Source organism: Lonchura striata, chromosome 11 (assembly GCF_050655825.1).
Source record: "Lonchura striata isolate lonStrDom1 chromosome 11, ASM5065582v1, whole genome shotgun sequence".
Classification (NCBI taxonomy): domain Eukaryota; kingdom Metazoa; phylum Chordata; class Aves; order Passeriformes; family Estrildidae; genus Lonchura; species Lonchura striata.
In genome coordinates, this window is record NC_140713.1 from 12087741 (window position 1) to 12109786 (window position 22046).

General features: G+C 43.0%; 1 protein-coding gene across 6 annotated transcripts; it reads right to left on the bottom strand.

Moving 5' to 3' along the window:
- Nucleotides 1–352: 352 nt before the first annotated feature.
- Nucleotides 353–21200, bottom strand: SIAH1 (siah E3 ubiquitin protein ligase 1). Of its 6 annotated transcripts, none has more exons than XM_085589563.1 (3): nucleotides 21102–21136; nucleotides 20078–20213; nucleotides 353–3679 (listed from the first exon to the last, which is right to left on the bottom strand). In XM_085589563.1, exon 3 carries the CDS (start codon nucleotides 3675–3677, stop codon nucleotides 2829–2831), a length of 849 nt encoding a protein of 282 aa, XP_085445689.1. In that variant the 5' UTR covers nucleotides 3678–3679; nucleotides 20078–20213; nucleotides 21102–21136; the 3' UTR covers nucleotides 353–2828. The 6 variants fall into 6 exon arrangements, with proteins under 6 accessions (XP_085445689.1, XP_021391790.1, XP_021391791.1 ...); XM_021536115.3 differs by lacking the exon at nucleotides 21102–21136 and adding an exon at nucleotides 20731–20878; XM_021536116.4 differs by lacking the exon at nucleotides 20078–20213 and having other exon boundaries at nucleotides 21102–21200.
- Between the last annotated feature and the right edge of the window lie 846 nt (nucleotides 21201–22046).

Sequence of the window (22046 nt, forward strand, 5' to 3'; positions counted from 1 at the left end):
CACTAGAACAATTCCTGCTTTAGTCACAGCAGCTTGGAAAAGACTCGGGATAAAACAACAGGACAGGCAGCAATACAAAACCATTCACCTGCTTTAATTTTAAACCACTACTGCAAACAAGAACTAGCAGGAACTGTCACAACAGAATCAAAATATTTACATCCACATTTGTCAAACATTTTAAGGCCTTTTTTTTTTTTTTAAAGGGCAATGAAAAACCATGGAGGTAGTGCTAGCAGACAAATGCAAGATCTACTGCATTTCATCTTTTAGAGACAAATTTGAATACTCCTCCCAATACAGCAAAGTAAAACAGCACTTTCTAAAATAAATAGCTAATGTTAAGACAATGCCAGGCTTTAATACACCATTTATTTTAGATAAGGTAGTAAACTGTACAGACTTCTAGTACGGTTTCTTTTTTCATACAGAACAGCGTAGTTGACTTACCAGATCCTCCCACTCTTTAGGCTTTTAATACTGTTGAGGATCTGGGCCTAAGGGTAATTTCGTAATTCCATCTGATGATGGATATTAAAGGTTTTATACAATTATTTAACACCAAATGGAGCAATACTAATTTACATTACAGTAAGTCAGCATACAGTAGTTATGCTACAGCTCTTGTCCTCTGTGAAACATGAACAAACCTGTCTGAGCACAGCAGGCAGCTAATAAAGCTCACTGCCAAGGCCATTCCAGAGCACAGCCCTGACCTCCAGCAGATCACTGCAGCCCAGCACAAGGTTCAGGGCTGACAGTGCTCCTGGGGACACAGCCCCAGCTGAACCCTCCTGAGCACAGCCCCCCTCTCGGGGCACGCCCAGAGGGGCCACACACCTTCTCCACCACGTTCCCTTAGCACAGCCAGAGCTGCAGAGATTCAGCTCTGCCAGGCAGGCAAGGGAGATGTGGGCTCCTCTAAAAAGGAGTATTTAGCCAACTCTCTATTAAAGACAAACTGGAGGTAAATGTAGACAAGCTTAATTAGGTGAGAATAATTACTGAATTTAGAAAACTGCAAACAGTTGGCTGCATATTCAAAAAGAAAAAATGCTAGAGTGCAGGAGTTTTGGAAGCATTTATCTACTGTCACAAGGTACCAGTACATCTTTTAAATTACATCTGTGCACAGTTCAAACAGTCTTAAGTATCAAATTTTCAGAGTGAAACTTTACTACATGAAGCCAACTATTTCTGTAGTATTTTATTAATCCAACCCAATGGATTTTATGTTCCTTACCTGTAGAACTACTTACCTCATCATGCATCAAAAATAGTAAGAACAGGAGTTGTCTTAACAGATCAACTTCTGATAGAAAGTTAAGACAGTGCACAGTAAATAAACTGTATTTTAATGTGTTACAAAAGTAGTCAACAGCCAGACCAGCTCCCCGACACGTCCGCTACCACTCGCTTTGACAAAGATTTCCTTCCTGCTTGAGGTGGAACAGCTTTTCCCTGCTCTGTGTCTGTTTTGTAACACAAATCCTGTTTACATTCGTGGTTCAGGTTTGCACATACAGGCAGTCTGCATAAAGCCCAGTATCCTTCCAAAGCCTTTAGGGCTGGTCAGTCACACCTGGAAGAGATTTATCTGCATTGTCATGTGGATCATGTCACCAAAATGAGATACAAAAGTCAGCTCCAGACAGTTGCTTTAGTAACAACCAAAAGACATGAAGACAAGAAACTGAGCAAGAGCATCAATGTGTCAAACTTTGAGCTAAAGCAAAAAGCAGAAGTTGGCTGTGTTTTTTTCATTTGCCAGGTAATCTTTTAATGACAAATATAAAAAGACTGAAAACATCTCACTCTGACTGCCTTTTTTTTTTTTAGACAAATGGTCTGCTTTTATAATTACAAATATTGTGTAATACAAGACTTTCTTTGTACTGCAAACCGACAAATACAAGGATGCAATCAATTTTTCTAAGCATCTCTAAATTTGAAATGTGAATTACTATTTTTTTTTAATTTGGAAAGTTCTTAATAATTGTTTCATTTTTGTTAGAAGATAACTCAAAGTACAACAACATCTAGACCTGTTTTTAAAGGAGCTGTCTTTCCTGACACGTCTTTGAACATAAGCACTCCTTTCGAGTTCAGTACATTCACAAATAGCTCAATTAAGAACAGTATCACCAATGAATTGACTACTGGAAAGAGACAAAATTTACCAAACATACAGAAATATAAGTTTTACCATAGCAATTATGCATATCAAAAGATGACACCTGTAATTAATCTTAAAAAGATACAAAAAAGAGAAAAACCTGAATTACAGAAAAGAAAGTCATATTTATTTAATGAAAAACTAGAAGTTAATAAAAATTAGCAAATACACAAAAAATATACACAAACAGCAGCAATACTATGTAGTGACTTACAAAGGGGGGGTGGGGAGGAGGAGGGGAAGCAGCGGCCAGAGACCAGACCGCTCAACATGGCTTGTCAGTCAAAGGGGGAGGAAAAAAACACAAACAAAAACACGAAACAGTATCCTTTTCAACAGTACAATCAATCTACAAACAAGTTTTTAGAATTATTTTACAACGTTTCCTGTAGAATCAATTCATAATACAAAAGATGCCCATTTTGGGTGTATATATATTTTCAGTGGTTTACTGTTGACTTATTTTAAATATATTAGTTACTACATGCAACTGCTTCCTGTAATTTAACAGCCTTTCCTTTTATTTACCTTCATTTATGTCTACTCTCCATCTACCAAATAATTTGTCTGACAGTCAAAGATGGTTACCCTATTACTGCTAAATTAAATGCAACGGTTTTAGACACTGGCCTGAAGAGGTTCGATTGCCATTTCAACACATGGATATAGTTACGTTGATGCCTAAATTGCCATTTTCTGCAAAGAGCTGTGCAATGCTGGTGTCAAAGACTAGGCAGTCACTATTCATAATGGCTGTTGCAATTCCCTCATGAATGGATCGAGGAGTTGCTTCCCAAGTCAATCGCCGCCTATGCCCGTTTAGCTCGAGTCGATAAGCAAAGTTTTCTGCTTGCTTGCGTGTTCCTATCAGCTGTACAATTGCAAAGAACTGCTGGTGACCATCATACTTTTCCTGTTTCTCCAACACTAGCATGAAATGAAAGCCAAAACAAGACTGCATCATAACCCAGTCAACAGCACCAGGAAGATTAATGTCCGTGGCCAGGAACACTATATCTTCTCCCTGCAGCGTTGTAATTGACTTATGCTGATGCATCAGGTGCGGCATCACAGCATCCAGAGAGCCTTGCCATTTGCACGAAGCACCGGGACAGGGACAGGAGTAAGGCCTGAACTCACACAGCTCCTCGTGGTCTGCTTTTTCTGTGTGTGGCAAGGTTATCTCGCAGCCAGAAGAGGCGTATTTACACGGGAATAGTACGGAATTGGCAACTTTCTCCATAGCCAGGTTACGGATGGAGCCCAGCGGGCCTCGGCAAGTGGGGCAGCACGTGAGTTTGGGGCGACAGTTGCTACAGACCAGATGGCCACTCTGACACTGCAGGATGGGTGGCAGCACATAGTCAAAGCACACGGGACACTCGAAGAGACTGGCCAAGTCATTGTTGGAAGCGGTGGTGCCCGTCAGCGCGGGCACCCTCTGCGACGGCGTGCACTTGGAGGTACCTGTGGGCAGCGCTGTGGCGGTCTGACGGCTCATTTCTGCAACAGAACAGAGAATGGACAATTCAGATCTAACCACACCTCACTGCCGCTGCACACAGCAGTCCTTGACTCACAAAGCTTCAAGAGAAAGATACAAATGAAAGCAAAATCCCCCCAATGTAATACAAACTGCATATGTGCTATGTGTAGATCGATACAGACACTCCCGTGACATGGAAACTTAACAAGTGAAGGACTTCTGCTCATTGTTCGGCAGAGGCATTTAGCTACTGGAAGCTGCAAGAGAGGGGAGTAAAAACATGCTAAAAATAAGCAGTTTCTTATTGTTGGTTTGTTTTTTTAATACTGCATTTATGAAATACTTCACACCCAGATCACTTGTGTGTACCAACTCTGTGTATGGAACAATTCTAAGCTGCCGTGTAAGAGAAACAAGGCTTTAATGAAAAAAACTATCTTCTGGATGTGACCTTCTCAGTACTCATACTTACAGTGTAATTTTTTAAGAAGTTGAAAAACACAGCTCAGACAATTACTACTCTGCTTTTTTGCAGGATAGGACAGTGACTCTTCATTTTCACTACTCTACTATTGAGGCCCATGGCTTGTAAAGCACAGCCACTGCTTCAGCTTCCTTAACAAAACCATTTGTGACGATACCAGAAAAAAAAACCCACAGCAATTACTTTATTTAATTTCCCAACTAAGACTAAAAATTCGAACTTCACTTGTTAAATTTGAGTATTCATTTTACCATGTAAATACTCAGACATTTTCAGTCCCTCTTGATGAAGTTCTATATTCAGTGGAGCTCCCACTGAAGTTCTGTCCTCTCTAATGTCCCCCGACAAAGGTGACAGCTGTCTGACCTAACAGCTTGCTCAAGCATTCCACAGATGTGGAACAAGTACTGACCACATTTTGTAACACATTGTGTTTTCCTGCACTCCTAACTCTCCTCCTTCTTGTACAAAAGACATTACTAGCACTATCTGAAAAAATAAACCATACCTTTGTAGGTAAAGGGCAGTTAAATAAAATGCTATCCAAAATTGGCTTCTGTTATAGAGTACAATTCTCAGCCACGCTAAGTGCCTCTCTGCGAGTACAACCAGCTCTGGATCTGTCACGTACGTATAAAGCTCTCAAAATAAACCTCATCTTTAATCTCCTTGCTATTTGACATGGGAATATTAGGCAATAGGCAAGCTTCCCATATTTAGCATCATTTCACCACAAACTTACTCATACTTGGACCAGACAGCTCAGAGCAACATACTGTGCATGCTTTTGCAAGACATGCACTGTTCAAAAACACCAAGCAGAAGAACTAAGAGATTCCTACTTGCAAAATGACTTAAGTCCTTGACATTTAGAAAGTAACGAGAGACAGACAAGTCCAAATTACTCTACAGAAGTACCTCTCCCCAGAGCTAGAAAAGTATGAGTGTCTAAGATATGATTCTCAGACACTGATTTTATGAGTCTCATGTGTCCCATTGACAGCATCTTCCTAACCCACCAAATTCTCTTCCTCCATCTCAGTCTTGGTGGTTTAGAAGTACCTTGAGAAAAACACCCATGCAGCAGTTTTCAGTGCTGGGCCATAACTGATCCTGTAGAGCTATGACAAGAATGCTTGTGTCTTTTGGCTGTATCTTCCCACTGTGAGGCATTCCAACTTAGATGAGAAGTTCAGGGTGTCTGTGACAAATCAAGCATGTGTCCTGGAGAAGTGATGCTGCACCAGTGAGGTGACTCTGCCAGCTGTACTGCTCTATGTCCCAGCAGCTGCAGGTCTGTGCTCCAGAACAAACCACTGGGCACAAGAGAACCAATGCTGATCACACCTGTTCGCTTGGGAGGAGCTTAGAAACAACATATTCACATGTAAAATTCTGGAAGTGTTTCCCTTCAAATACTGCAAACACACACATTTCAGAAAAGTCTGGGCTGTGCTTCCTCTTGCCTGACCCTGTACATCCTGATCCAGGGATCCTCCATAACCTGCAGATAAGGCAGGTGAAAACCACTGTGTCAGACCAGTTCCCTGGGCAGCCTGACAAGCTGGGTGAGCTCTGCCGTCTTTAATTACACCTCGCTGAGCCCATGCAACAGTTAAATGAAGCAACCTACAAACTTTGCAAAAGAGCTTGTGCACGGATGCACTTCCCACTTGAGCTTTCTAAGGTATGGAAGAGAACAGAACTATGTTACCACTGCTCCTGTGTGAGCAGCCTTCACACACCTTCCACAACACTCACAGGAGCAGGGAATGGAAAGGAACAGGGAATGGAAGGAGCAGCAACTGGAAACAAGGAGCAATCTCTGAACCAGCCCACTGAGATCAGCATGCAGGAAAGACACTGCATAAGGCTACAAACTGTAATTCACCAAGCCTAAACCTGCCCAAAGCCTACATTTTCATCACTCTTGTTAACACAAAGATGAATAATACATCTTTTATGGCTATCTCAAAAGTTACAAGTTAATCACAAGCAAAAGTTTTAACAGTGTAATACATTTAACCCACCAAACCATGAAAATCATACAATTACAAACCAAGGAAAAACAACCACAGAACTGGAGATAAAGTTTAAAGACATTTTTAGTTACAAACCCCTTACTACAGGTAAAAACACTTATATGCAATATTTGCTATTTCATTATCTTTATTTGCACACATTAGGAACAAGTTTCTAAGCAACAGTGACAAACTAAGGAACAGTAAGGTGTCATTTTCAAGAGTATTAGCTCCTTTAACTCCAATTACCAAAAACACTGTGCATATTACAAAAAAAAAGAAAAATTACCCAACAGTAAGAGTGAAAAGGGGAGAACACATCTTAAGATTTCCTAGCTCTAAATCAAGCAAAGCAGCTCTTGGTAACATCTAGAAGGCACCTGTTGCTAAAAGGACTCTCGACACTGTTCTGGGAAAGGCGACATGCACAGGTTACCGAGACCTCCCGCGGAACACAATTTAACAGCTCCTGCAAGCCCGGCTTCAAATACTGCGCATAAGGCAATTTAAAGGGCGCTACCTTTCCCCTTGCAGGTTTTACTCCCCGGCAAGCACGCAGACCAGACGCCCTTCCAGGAGTACGGCCCGCTGGAGGCAGATCTGCCCGTCATGGGGCGCGGAGGAGCTCATGGCGTGTCCGCGCAGCACGGGCGGGCTGGGGCCGCGGGCCGGGCGGCGACCGCGCCGAACGCCCCCGCGACGGCCGCGGGGCCCCGCGCCGCGCCCGGATCCGCCGCCCCGGCCGGGGCCGCCGCCCCCGTGCGCGGCCGCGCTCCGGCCCCGCGCCCCAAAATGGTTCCCCGAGCTTCCCCCGGCGCGGCCGGCGCGGGACGGCCCCGCCCCGCCCCGCCCCGCCCGCCACCGCCTCCGGGGGAGGACGCGCCTCGGCCCCGCCCGCGGCCCCGGGAGCGGCCCGCCCCACGCGGCCCCGGGAGCCGGCCCGACCCACACGGCCCCGCCCCACGCGGCCCCGGGAGCCGGCCCGCCCCACACGGCCCCGCCCACACGGCCCCGGGAGCCGGCCCGACCCACACGGCCCCGCCCGCGGCCCCGGGAGCCGGCCCGCCCCACACGGCCCCGGGAGCCGGCCCCGCCCGCGGCCCGGCCGTGCCTCACACGTGCGCACGGAGAAAGCTCTCTGCTTCCCCCGAAATAACTCCCCGGCAAAAGCTACAGCTTCCGTTCAAAACTCTTCTAACACATGAAAATCACTTCCTCCTATTTCAAGGATATTCCTCAGATGAGCACTTTTCACTGTGAATCTATAAATTCCTATTCAACAGGAATTTTCTCCATCTGTATAAATATTGCTCAATGAAGCAAAAGCATAATCTCAAGGAGAAGAGATAACCAACAGAACTAAAACAATGTGGCATATTTGATTATCTACTTGGAGTATTAAAAAAAATTAGAACAGGTAAAAGGATAAAGTCAGAAGCCAAGTCAACACACTTGCGTGAAGCACATGCTTTGCTCAGAAAAGCTTAGACATTATGGAACGCTGATGTAATGATGGTAAGATCATGGAAGTATAAGCTGCAGTGGAGGCAACAGAACAAAACACACTGAGATAAACTGTTGTCACATAAAAAGCAAGGCTATGAAATCTGAGTAAAGATAATTATCTTTAAAGTGCTTTCCTCCTATTTCAAATCCAAGTCCTTTTCAAGAAGACTTGTATCAGCACTGTAATACCTGCAAATAATGCCCAACTGCTATAAAAACAATCTACCCACTCAATACAAGGCTTCCTTCAGTCTCGCCCGAAAACCTGCAATCTACAGCATCCCACCAGGTAAGAGTCAAGGAAGTTTACAAGCAGAACAGAGAAGCTGAATAAAAACTGCATAAAACCAGCTTTTGAGAAGCTAATAGCGCGTTGTGAGGTGCGCGAAACGTGTCCCAGGCTGCCCCTCGTGTGGTCCCCAGAGCCACCCACCGGCCCCTGGCCACGGTACAGCTGCTGCTGCCCGTGTGCTTTGCTGGCTGCGCAGTGCCCCGGGGACAAAGCCTTTGGGACCCGGACACAGAACCGAAATCCTGTACGAAAAGCAAGGCACAACCAAACCACTGGTTAAAAAGCTCTGCTGGGGCGCAGGCACGCAGAAAGTAGTTTGAAGACATTGAAAAAGATCGTGTGCCTCACGTGCCTGGGCATTATTAATGGCAAATAGACTAATACTCTTCCAGCTTCTCACCTTACCAAGGTGTTAGCTCCAGACCCATTCTAAAAATCACATTTGTGCTTCACTGGAATACAGGGTACCTCTGACAAATTCAACTTAGCATCACCCACTTCTCTCATATCAAATAGCACATCTTCTTTCATATCCTCACCTATATCAAATAGATTAGACTTGAATTTAGCATTTTAGCTAGCTTTTGAAAGGGTAACTGAATATTAGTTTGAGGAAAAAAAAATACACAAAAGCTCTCTATAGTCATCTTAATGGTTGGAAGGGAAAAAGTCCCATATAAGAGTAATAAACACAAAAAATTTATCACAATTGTCTGTATGTGATGCAACAACATATATTTTTCTATAACATTTAAAAACCGAGTCCATTTAAAATGCACTCTTAATTCATTATAGCCACCAACAAAGTAATAGAAAATCTTTCATCTTTTTAAACAGTGTAATCATATTTGAATAAGACTTTTTCACACACAGTACTATTAAGAGAGAACAGGATGAAGTTGTGAAAAACACTGACAAGTTACTTTTTTCAAGATGTGACACAAGCCAAAGAATGTTAAGACCCAAAATCTAAATGAAAGGCTGAAAATGCTCATTAAACGTAATACCTATCAGAGAAAAGCTTGCCAATATTTTTTAAGAAACTAGTATTTTTATTTAATTTCAAAGATATGTTAGGGTGCAAGGTTTTGCCTTTTGCAGTCTATCAGCTCTTGGGAGATGTTAGATCCCAAGGCCTGGCATGGTTAGGATCAAATGCAGGCCTGGACAGACATGTGCACCTCTGCTCAGACACAGCCTCTGGATCTGCTGGCCTACTTCACAATTTTTAGAACACAGTTCATGACATAAATTATTAATCAACTATATAATACAATTTAATCTCTATCCACTCTGGTTTTGACTAATAAATTAGTATTTTTTTCAACCCTTCCAGACACTCTTTTCTTTGGTGCCCTTAACTATGCTATTTGTTATTTCAAGACACCTCAGGGCTTCTCTTTTCCTCCATAACAAGCAAAAGCTAGATCAATCCAATGTAACAGAATATTATAAAACGAGACCAAAATAAATATACAAAACTGAGTCAAGACTCTTGATGATTTCCTTTGTCAAAATGTCATCAGTCCAATTCATCTCTTTTTCATACACAATCAGACCATTTCCCGCTACCTTGTAGTGACCCACTCTGCCTGAAACTGCAGGCAGCTTTTTTCTTGCACCTCAAGACATTCCCTACCAACCCCATTTTCCAACCACCACGAAGGGAAATCCCAACAGATTTATATAACCATGGAATTGTCTTTGTGGCCAGCACTGCAGGGAGCCTCCAGCCCCTGACACCCCACATTTCTGATGTTCTCTTGTGTTCTCTCACGGCCCCCAATGGAGCCATGGCAGTCCCTGTCCAGACCTTCTCCAAGTTCACCACACCCCACATGGCAGATGCAGACACAAACACAGCCATGGAAACACCAACAGCATTGTTCCACCCACCAAATCAGAGTGACCTATTTCTAACTCAGCACAAAACCCAGACTTTGGTCAGGGCTGTTTGATTTCTCCCTCCTCGCCATCACTCACTATTTCTTCTGTGGAGATATGCTGGAATATTCAGCATCAGCCCAGGAGAGGTTTTTCCCTAGCTGCTAAAGATTTTCTTTCCAACAACTTTATAAGGTTAAGATTAGGAAGGAACAGTATCCTGTAGAAGACATACAATAAGCACATCAAAATCAAATCACACTAGTAACCAACTACTATTGACTGAAGTGTTCAATTTTAAATGCAACAAAGAAATTTATCAGTTCCAACAAGTGAATAACCTGTTCTCCAGTCCAACAGAGTTTCAACATCCACCTTTGCACAGAATACTGCATCCCATGCTGCTATGGTACTCCAGCCTTGGGAAGGAAGACAAGTCGAGGAACAAAGCTCTGCAAAAAAACTGATAAATCCCCCAGTTTCATTCAGAAGGAAAACTAAAAGTGTCTGATCAAGAGCCAAAACATGAGTTTGGACCACTCACTCTGTACTCTATAGGTGGAGAATATGCCAGCTTTCCCAACTTACATATAGAATTAAATTTAAAAGTAGATTTCCTTGTAAATTCAGACCCTCCTACAAATCATAAAGCAAAACAGGATGTTTATCTCTTCTGTTTTTTGAGCTTGGAAGGAAAGGAAGGAGGACAGAAAGCAAAAGCTACAGGAAATATCAAAGAAATTCCAGAAAATTTAAGCAATATTAAAAACAACTAATCAAATGCCACCGTGAACAAAGAAAATGTAGTAATATATTAAATAAATTGATATAAGCAACAAAATAAAAATTATTTATATTTGGTAATCTAATGTAATAAAAGAGTTAAGCAACAAACTAGCTAGTGAAACTATATTCAGCTAAACAAAAATACAGGGAAAAAACACTCTTGAAATACAAATCAAAACCAAACACTTGCATTAAAAATATCATGGACCACTTCCACATTGGAATTGAACATATTTTTCCTTTTTAAAAACAAGCAAATGACTTGTCTTGCTGTGACACCGCCAAATCCCACCTAGCACAAAAACACTGCTCCAGGCTGTATTCTGCACACTCCTGCACTGCTCCTGGTGGTGCTGTCTGACAAGAGCTTTCTCTTCCCTCCTTCCCCAGCTCTGTATCCCCAGTGCCAGGATCAGCAGGCAGGCAGTGGCCACAGCCACTGCCACAGGACACCCAGATCAGCAGGCAGCCTTGCCACGGGACACCCAGAGCTGCCCCCACACAGACCCTACAGCACCATAAACCACGGGATGGGCCCAGCCTGGCACCTGTGTCCCAGGAGCCCTCTGAGAACCCCAAGGGAGCATGCCTGTCTGCAGCTGCTGTGCTCTGTGCAGCAGTCTCGAAATTAAGGTGGCAGAAACCACAGAATCTAAGAAAATATAATATGAAAATACAGATAACTCTATGCAAACTAAGTAACAGGGAAAAAATTTTTTATTTTTAGTAGTATCTAGTTTCTGTTCACTGTGCACAGAACACACTGAATTGAGCTGTATCAGAATCATCCTTCAACAGTTCAGCCCAGTAATATCTAAAAACACAGGAGACAGCTACCTTTTTAAAGTTTCTGGACATACAATGCTGTAATAAAAAGGCAAGCACACAGAAGGATCAGCTACAGAGTAAACTAGTAAGAACAACAGAAAAGAAGAAAGCAAGGTATTTTTCATTCTCCAACACATACTGCCATTCAGACGTCTCTAAACAGGAAGCACTCAATTGTTCTACAAGGCATCATAGATGGGTTCTGTATACAATTACACTCCATTAGAATTTTTTAAAAAAGGAAAGAAGAAAAAAAATAACCAACCCCCTCTATAAACATTAACAGCAAATCCTACCACGTGTGACAATTTGGGGGCTGTTTCTTTCCTCAGTCTGATTTTGCAAACCCTATATACTCTTCAGTGCATGCTGTAATTGCCATGCAATATTGCATCACCATTCTGTGTCTGTGGCAGACACAGGGAGGAGGGTGTGGCATGGAAGCACCTACCTTAATTCAGTAAGGCTCAGCTAAAAGAAGCACCTGTACTTTGATGTGTTTTCACTTACCAAATCTTTCTGTGATAACTATTTCAATTCAAATTCAAGACCTATTTCATGTTCAATATTTTTCCTGCATAACTTAATAGTAGTAGGGAGCAGACCATCAAAATAACTAGACCTAATCAAAGAGATCTACAAATAAAGACTACCCTACAGAAGACTGACCCGTGACACAGAAAGCCCCTCTGGAGGAAGTCAGGACAGGATGACATACATTGACTACTTTTACAAAGACACCTCCATCTTGTTAATTCCTTAGGTTTGTACATATTTCAATTTCATCACTTCTTCTTGGGATCATTTACTTCCTTCTGTATTCCTGCATGCAGCCCTGATGACAGTGGAGCTTGTGTAAAGTATGGCAATCTAAACTCAGGAGAACAAATATGTAGAGGAGAGCTTGGTGAATCAAGATACTTACTGCAGAGACCAGACCTTGGTGCCACAAGGTATGTCAGGTATGGATCCTACATAAATACACCCAGCATCACAGAACACTCTCTAATGGCCTAACTTTTAACACCTCAGAAATTATTAATTTTTAGAACCTCTGGTACTAAACTACAGAATCTCTAGTTTATCTGTCAGTTTTTACATATCTGTTTTTTTTTAATTAATCTTCAAAAGCAAGAACTTTCAGAAGAATGTCCAATAAAGATAATGCATTTATTTTACCACAGACACACACCGCAAGGAGAATAAAAGACACAACATTTAAAAGTAAAGGAGTGCGTCTGTATTTGTAAAATGGGTATTTCCAAATTTTGGAACTAAAATTTTCCTACTATGCACACTAATTCAAAAGGAAAGCTGTGGCAATCTAAGGTGGGCCACAGGTTTTTGTATTTTGTTGATATACCTCAGGTAGAAAACAGAGAGCACTGAACTTAAGACTATGTAAGACCTTTGTAAAAGAAGTACAAAACTACAGTGGGACTTTTGCATTTCTGATGGTTCCACACTTTCCAGTACTCCATTTCTTTAAACTCCCATTTTCTGCATGCCTTGTGTTTCTGGAACCTATTCTTTGAAGCCCATGTGCCTCCATTAGAACCAATTTCACTTTATTTGACTGAGTTAGCTTTTCCCCACTCATCAGTTCTGAATCAACTATTTATTGTAATATTGTTGCATGAAAATTATGTTGCCACAATAATTAATATTTTTAAAATAATTGTTAAAATGTTAATCAAATTCTCAAACTCTGCCACTGACAACTCTGCAGCCAAGCCTGGTTACACTGCTGCTGAGAGCAACAGTTCTACAGTTCTCCTCAAACCCTCAGGTTTAAAATGCAGCTTTAGCTCACAAATAAGAAGAGCAGTCTCCCAGAATGTCCAACCTGAGCACAGACCAGAGATGGGTGGAGCTGCTGACGTCACAGCCCGCCATGTTGCATGCAAAGACTTGAGCATTCCTTGAAATCTTTAAAAAAAGCCAAGCAAACCCGCGATTAGTGGTGCAGAGCACAAGTCTGTGGCAAGGGAGACCTGGGGTTAGTTCCTGTTTTGTCACGAGCTTCTGAGTCACCACAGGCAAGTACTTCCCTGCCTTTTACAGGTTTTAAACTACCTCAAGTAGCTGTGAGTCTGACCCATTAATGCAAAACGGAATGAAATTACTTGATAAGGATACCAAGCTAATCCTGTTAGACTCTATTCAAATTTACTTCAGGTTAGTAATAACTGAGTATCATTACACACTAAAAGACACTGTTAAATTATTTAACATCTCAGTTTTTGTAGTACGCAATCATCAGACTTCAATCACTGTTTACTTTCAAACTCCTGCTCACATATGGATAACTGCCCTCTACTCATTCCAGTATTTTGTACATCAAGGACACAAATTACGGAAACAGTGGCAACACCCTTCTCACCATCTCCATTGTACCTAATCTGAAGGCCCTCCTGATTTTATGGAAAGTAAAGTAACCTTTCTTTAGAGGGATCTTTGAATTATCAAAAAAATTTGCCTCAGCCTCTTTTGTGAAGCTCCAAGTACCCAGATTGTCAAGCAAGTTATTTAAAATCAGAAGAAAAAAATCCTCTTGGGCAAGAGAATTACGTGTTCTTTTATTGCCATTAAATTCTGATCAGGTACATCTCAAATGCCAAGTAAAATGTATGCACTATTTCACTTATTTGTATTGCTTGGGAATTGCTTCATGGCATACAAAATTAAAATTCTGTCATAATCACTCTGAAGTCAGGCCTGAGTGCACCAGAAGCTAAAACACAAGATATTAAAAATGGTTTGGAAATGACAGAAGCAGACATATTTTTCTACTACTTCACATTCTCTTTATATACACTTTCTAAATTCAAGACCTCTCACTGTCTTTCTCTGCAAAAATCTGTCCTCTCTTCTGTTATGTATTCAAAATCAAAACTTAAGTCTGTTGCAGTGCTGAATCTCTAACATCAACTCTTAGCCATGAATCACTGTCTAAAGCACAGCTGTAAAATTCAAACTTTTTAGCCTTTTTCTTTTACACGAGTTTTACAAACATAAAATAGGTTGGAGGATCAAGCATTCAAAAAATGGGAAATAAAAAATTTAAAGTTTCATAGGCAACCTTATGTCTATTTCCCCATATGCACATTATAGAACTGCTTTCAATGAAATCCTCTTTTTCCCTACACTCAACTCCTTAAGTAGATGCGCACCTTTACATCCATGGAAGAATTATGACTGTACAAGGAACAACAACTTTTGTTTAAGCACAACACATGATTTTTAAACAAAACTGTTTAGGTTAGCAGCTGTTTTTAATATGTGCAAAAGTGCTCTTGAAATTACTGTTTTACAGGTGCTATTTTGGAAGAATGTCCATATTAGCTTCTATTATGGAATCCATATTTTTTATCTGTAAAATTTCCTTTCTAAATAATTAGACTTGACCCAGTCACACTAAAATTTCATAGTACACCATCAACATCTGCCAGCCAAATGATTCCCTAGTCACACCTGTGCAACCAGTCTCCAAATTACATCCTTAGGGCACTTGTGCAATCACACAGATATTGACCATGGAGAGATGAACCCTATACAAATTAACTCCCAACTGTATGATGCCTTTATGCACAAAAAGGGAGGAAAATCCTGTGAATGAAAGCCGTTTTGTGACTCTAAAGACTTTTATATAAATACAAGTGCACATATATTTCAAAATAAAATAATTCAGAAACCCAAATATTAGTTGAGCAGAGCAATTTTACAACTTTTACAAGAAGCCAATTGCACATGCACCTTGTGAGACAGAAAGGAGCAAGACTTAAAGCTCAAATATAGGCAAAAGTGATCAGCTTTAAATGTAAGAAGTTTCTCTTTTACACCTTAAAGTGGGGTCATAATGGCATCAACACAAAAATGCAGATCAAACCATGTTTACCATATGATTTCCAAAACAACATTAGGTAATCTAAGATTAAAATATAAAACGGTAGCAGACCCTGTTGGTAAAGAAAAAAGAAGGTAATGAGTGTTCAAAAAAATCTAGAGTCAATTTTTTACAGAAAGGAGTTACAGTCACTACCTTTCAAACTAGCAACATGCCATGTTTTAAAGTTTCTTAAATATTTTAATAGCACTTCTAATGAAACTGCTCAGATACAATATTTCTTAAGAGCTTTCACACAGCACTCCAAGAAAATGTTTTATCTATAGCACGAAGAATGACCCACCAGATACAGGCTCCATGACAACAGGCACACACACAGAGGATGCTGGAGTGTAATTCCACCATTTCCACAACAAACAAAAGCAGGCTGCCACCGAAGAGTGGTTGTGCTGCCTGCTTTTCACCCACTGCTTTTCTCTTTCAGGTAATGTATTCAACAAGACCAGTCTTGCACAAGCACCTGAGCACATCCTGAGCACCCCTGGCGCCCCAGGAAGCACCAAACGCAAGTGGCAATGGAGGGCCAGCCATCCTTTCTCAGCTCTAACCTGCCCTGACAGGGACCGAGCGCAGCCGCAGTGACAGAGAGTGGCACCTCCTGCAGCAGGGTGCCATGGTGCCAGCTGCCCTGGGAAGGGCACCGGGGAACAGTTACCTTCTCCTCACAGGTTCAGTTCTCAACTGAATTTGGGACTGCAACTGCTCCGTTTCACACTCCCATGGGAGCAGCAGCACTGCAAGTGAAAGCTGGCAGCCCCGCAAGAACTGCACCCTGCATGTGCCACAGCCTGTGCAGTGCTACATTTCTCCTTCCTAACACTGAGGTGTTAACAACAAATGATCACATTTTTTAAGAATAACCCTTACTTTCCAAAAAATCATAGGAAAAAAAACTTTTAAACCCACTTCAAACTAATACCTACATTACACTTCAGCATGAAGGAACTTGTACCAAGATTTACAAAAGAGATGCCTTGTATTGCAGTTGTCATCCCCTTGTAAAATATATAAGACATATAACTTTCCCTCATGAAAGATCTGTAACACGGAACAAACAGAAACAACAAAGATAAGCCTTTTAACACATGCACATTTCTAAGCTAGACACCAATTCTAGAAATTTTTATGCAATTTATTTTCAAGCTTTCTTTCCTGCAGTTTAACATCAAATTGCTTTAAAATACTCCTACTCCTTTAAAACCTTTGCAAAATCCATACATTAGCAAAATTTTAATAATCTTCCTTCAACATACTTCATCTGAATGTGTATTTGAAAGCAACTCTTAAAAATGTGGCATTCTAAATGCTCCTCCTTGACAGCATTAAAAAAAAACACCTTGAAAAGTGACTGTGTCTTTCTTCAAAGACTAAGTTACTTTTTGCTCTGCTCAGTACTATGTGGTAACAACTGTAGAAAAGAACCTTAGAATATTTAAAGACCTCATGGCACTGTGCTGATTTTGTTTGGAGTAGAGTTCATTTTCTTTGCAGTGGCTGGGACAGGGCTGTGTTTTGGGTTTGTGCTGGAAGCAGTGCTGATAAATACTGATGGTTTTGCTATTGCTGAGCAGAGCTTGCACAGAGTTGAGGCCTTTCCGGCTTCTCACACCACCCCAGCAGAGGGGAGGCTGGGGCTGCACAACACCTTGGGAGGGGACACAGCCAGGACAGGTGACCCCAGCTGACCACACGGATGCTCCAGACCTGCTGGCATCATACTCAGCATATAAAGCTGGGGAGAAGAGGAAGGGGGGGTGTCTGGAGCGATGGCATTTGTCTCCCCAAGTGGCCACCAAGCATGATGGAGCCCTGCTCTACTGGCAATGGCTGAACACCTGCCTTGCTCATGGGAAGTGGTGAAAGAATTCCTTGATTTGTTTTGCTCGTGTGTGCATTTCTTCCTTTACCTACTACACTGTCTTTATCTCAATCTAAGAGGTTTTTGGTCTTTTTTGCTTTTACTCTTGCAATTCTGTCCTTGATCCCGCAGGTGGGGAAGTGAGAGGGAGGCTGTGTGGTACCAAGCTGCCAGTTGGGGTTAAACCACCCCAGCCACACAAACCACACTTCAAAGAACTTCTCTTTCACTTTTAAGGAGTGGATGAGTAATTTTTAAAGCAGCCAAGTTATCACTACACTCTCCTTGTTTTTCTTCATGTCCAGCAAGGTCATCAATTGCTACGAGCAGAGATAAAAATGTGTTTCTGGATAAGCAGACCAAAAAAGGGAAAAGGTCAGCAACTGTATATAGAGCAATTTACTGCTCTTCTTATATCAGTTGCCCTGGAATAGATCAATGGTAATTTTATAATTAATTTTTCCAGGTGCAAGAGGAAAAATACAGATTTCATCATTTAAGTAACATTTTACTTCCTTCCCAAAAACACAGACAATGTCACTTTTCATATTTAGTTTCTATAAAGAAAAAAAAGTTAAATTCAGAAGTGGACCATTTGGTTAGCTGTAATTATCTAGCACTTTATCTGATTAAAGTATTGTGGAGTTAGTAACCAAATCTCTCACTATTCCTATGATAACACAAAGAATCATTATTTTATACAGTCGCTCAAACGGGCATATACTTTTAAGTTGTCCTGGCCATTATAGAAACACGGTATGCAGTTTGGGTCAGAACTAAAACGTCTGTCTCTAGTGGCACAAAATTTAAAGACTATTAAATGGGGTATTATTGCTGGCTTTTGTCTTCCTTTACTCCATTGTAAAGTTAACAACATCTCAGGTAAACCTGAAGTAACAGCTCATGGTAATGACACAGTATTTATGCATCTCTCCCAATTTCTAGCCCACAATGTGATACTGAACAAAGAAAACACACATCAAAATTACATTTTTACCATGCCATTGAACATTTAGCAAAGGAACAGTATGTACACTTTCAAAAAGAGTAACCTGCTTACAACAAATTTTTTTTTAGTAATGAAACATTCTTATTAATGAAAACATTTTATTAAGGAAAGTTTGTCTCTGTTTTGTATTTTGTCAAAGTAAAACAAAAAAAAACACAAAAAAATCCCAAAAACCTCTTACTACTTTTTTAATTACATCTAGTTTTCACTTTTCTGTAATGCTGGTTTTCCTTTAAAAAGCAAAGCAACGAAAAAGCAAAAAATCCAGTTAAAAAATCTGCATCTCCAATGTTCATGACATTTAAGACTGTAAACTCTGGAGCTGAGATCCTGAGCTTCAGGCACCACGTGATGGCTGAGATGAACCAGAGCCTGCCAGCATCCTCACTCCAGTGCAACCGCTTTCTGCAGCAGGTAGCACCAACAGCACCGAGCAGGAATCAAGGCAACCACAGCCAGCAGCTGCAAACACAGTGCACACTCTGGCCTTCTGCAGACTGCCTACATGCACTGCAACTGCAGAACCGAGTTCTTTCTATGTGTCAAGAATTTCAAATATCATTCATTTACCTTGACTATTTTGCTTCAGTTTAGCTCCTGAAAATAAGACAATCATTAAAGCAAAAAAAAAAAAAAAAAAAAAACTAATAATAATCCATTTGGCAAAACTCAGTCCAGCTTTTAAAGCTGACAGTTACAAGACAAAAGCACTACTACAGAAGAAAATAAATCAGTGATTCTAAATTAAGAACATCGTATTTCTAATAACAGTTGCATGCACAGTCTTCCAGAATATTTCATCTGAAGACCATAGTTCATAAAACTGTGCTACTTCATTTCTTTGAATTTTCAGACCAAAGGATTACTTCTCACATGAACATGCTCATACTCCCCTTTTCCACGTTAGAGACAGGTGTCTGACATTTGAGCAAGATTTCTTTCTCAATTCACACTAAGGAAAGCGCAGCAACTCTACTCAAACCTAACTATGAAAAGTACTCTTGTTATTTAAAGTATTCACTTTCTTTAGTTCACACCTACTTAGCTGGAGCCACTGAATTTCTGAGTTAACTCCTCTACTACAGTCTGATTGGTCTATGGCATTAAAACCTTATCAACAGATATGGCATAGTAACAGTTAAGCTACTTCATCTAGACACCCACTTTCAGGTCAAAAATGCCCATAATTTCATCAGGTTCTGAATTCTTGGGTCACAACAGATTTCTAAAATTGTATCACAGAAGGATAGGTCTTATTCTTGTGCTTTCCTCTATGATTTTTCACTGAAAAGGGCAAAGGCTATTTAAGAACATTAGTTTCCATTCAAATGAACTTCATTTCTAGCAGTCGATTTTTACTTCAGGTATACTCATCAAAGTAATTTTCTGCAACGAATTAATAGTCCAGAGTTCCAAGCTTTATCCTAAAAACCTCTGTATTACTGTACCTGTATTCCAGTAACTCAAATCTTCTTGCAGACCAGCTTGATTAAATCAAGGCTGAGAAGTGTCCCTTCCATTTTCCCTCCCCCTCTGGAATGCACCACGCTAGCCTCAGTTTAGAAAGGAGATAAACAGACAACTGAAACTATGTCCCGAGCGTGGAATATCCCATGTCCGTCATGACCTAGTCCAATTAGCTATGAGCTTCCTAACAGACACCCATGTGCCACGTTAAACAAATTAAATCGCTTTATCTATTTATTTAGACCATGAGTAGACTGTTCATTACAGAAACAAGGCAATATTCACCCAAAGTGGTTGAAAAGGAGGGCGCAAGGAGAATACTGGAGAAATACTGTATTAATGTAAGCATAAAATAAAAGTGCCACCAGCTCACCACCGGGAAAGAAACTCGGTTCTTCTCCTGAAGAAATACTTGAGATGCTTTGCCTTTCACTACAAACGCTGTTGTCTCCCGTCCTTTTAAAATCTTGGAGAAGGGGAAGGCACGAAGGTCCCCAGCCTTTTCATCTCTAAGGGGGAAACGGTAGGATGGGCAAATATCTCCCTCCCTCTTTGCTCTCACCGGATTAAGTAAGAGCTAGCAGCCCTCGCGGTAATGCCAGCGAGGGGCACCCAGCGGCACATTTACCCCGGCAGCGCGTCCTGCGGCGGCCGGGCCCGCCGGGAGCTGCAGGGGCCAGGCCGCCGGGCCAGGCCGCTCCGCGGGCCGCGCCGAGCTCGCGGCGCTCCCCGAGCACAAAGCGCGGCGGGGCCGAGGCCGAGCCCACAAAGGGGCAGCCCCGCCGCCTCCGCCTGCACACAATGGCCCGGGGGAAGGGCTCGGGGCCGCCGCTCCCCGCAGGCCCCGCCGCGCCGCGCTCCCCCGAGCCGCGGCCGCCACACAGCACCGCCCGGGCCGCGCTTAGGCCGCGCGGGGGCCTCGTCCCGAGCCCGCCCCGCGGTCGCGCCGGGGCCTCCCGCGGGCGGCGGGGCCCGGCCGGGGGCTGAGGGCCGCGCGGGGCCCGCCGCTCTCCCCACGGCGCTCACCTGTGGGCGCCGGGCAGGGCGGGACCCGCTGAGGCGGCCTTGGCTCCCCCGATGGCGGCTCCGTGCGGGCCGACTGCGCTGCGCCGCTCCGGCCGAGACGCTCCGTGCGCGGCCCGACCCCACCGCGCGCTCCCCGCCTCGCTCGCTCGCTCCCCGCGCCGCGGGCACGCGCCGGCTGCGCCCGAGCGATCCTGCCGCCGCCGCCTCCGCGCGCGCGCGCGCTCCACGGGCGCGCTCCCGACAGCGCCCCTCCCGCGCACGCGCGCCCGCGGGCCGCGCTCTGCCCCGCGCCCGGCCGGGAACAAAGGCCGCGCTGCGCTCCGCGCCCCCGGGCCGCTCCCGCGCCCCGGCCCGCCACCGGCGCCTCTCACCTGCGCCGCCGCGGGGCCGCTCGGGCCCCTCTCAGCCCCCGCGAGCCCCGGGCGCGGCCGCGGCCCCGCGGTCGTGCCGGCCCCGCGGCGCCCGGGGCCGGGAGCGCCCCTGCGCTGGCGGCGAGGGTCGGGCTCCGCGGCACCCGCGGGCTCCGCGCCGCCGGGGCCCGCGGGGACTGTCACAAGGGCTCGGGATTGTGTTTTAAAAAAGGAAGCAGCCCGCAAAGCGGCCTCTCGCAGAGAGGCCGGGAACGTCCGGCACGGGGGCATTCTGGTGGTTTTAATGCTAAAAACAAACCCCTCCTCCAGTCTCTGTTCAAACACTTTGCATAATTCAGGTTAGGTCCCCATCCAGCGATGCCCTAAATACAAATGTAATTTTCAACACGTAAATTGGATGAAATAAATGTATTTACCATTGTGCTTGCATATGCTTTGTTGGATTAGGACCATGCTCATTTACTGCAGCTATTCAGAGGTTTGCCAGAGGAGAGACACTGTTTATTTTATTTTCAGTAAAATATTTAAAAATATGTATTTGCTGTCTTATTTCCATTTTCTGAATGACTGAAGCATTTTCTTGGCCAGTTTAATTGATTATCCAGATGGTTCTCAATATCGTCCTCATTCCTTTTGATGACCATTAAAGCACTTCTTTCTGTATAACATTTCCTATGTTGAATCTGCCAAGTCTGCTCCTATTCAGAGAATTTTGTGATTAATTTTAAGGCAGATTCTCAGAAATACATCACTGTAGTGATGCAGTGCAATATGTACCAAATGCACTCTTTTAAGAATCCTCCCAAGTATAGATAATATAAATTATTTATTGTCAAAGGATGGCTAGCTACAAGAGATTTCACTTCTTTCCACATAATTTCTCCCTGCACACCTTGTAGCTATGCAGTGGTTATTAAGCCTTTTGCTTTAAGTATTCATGAGGGG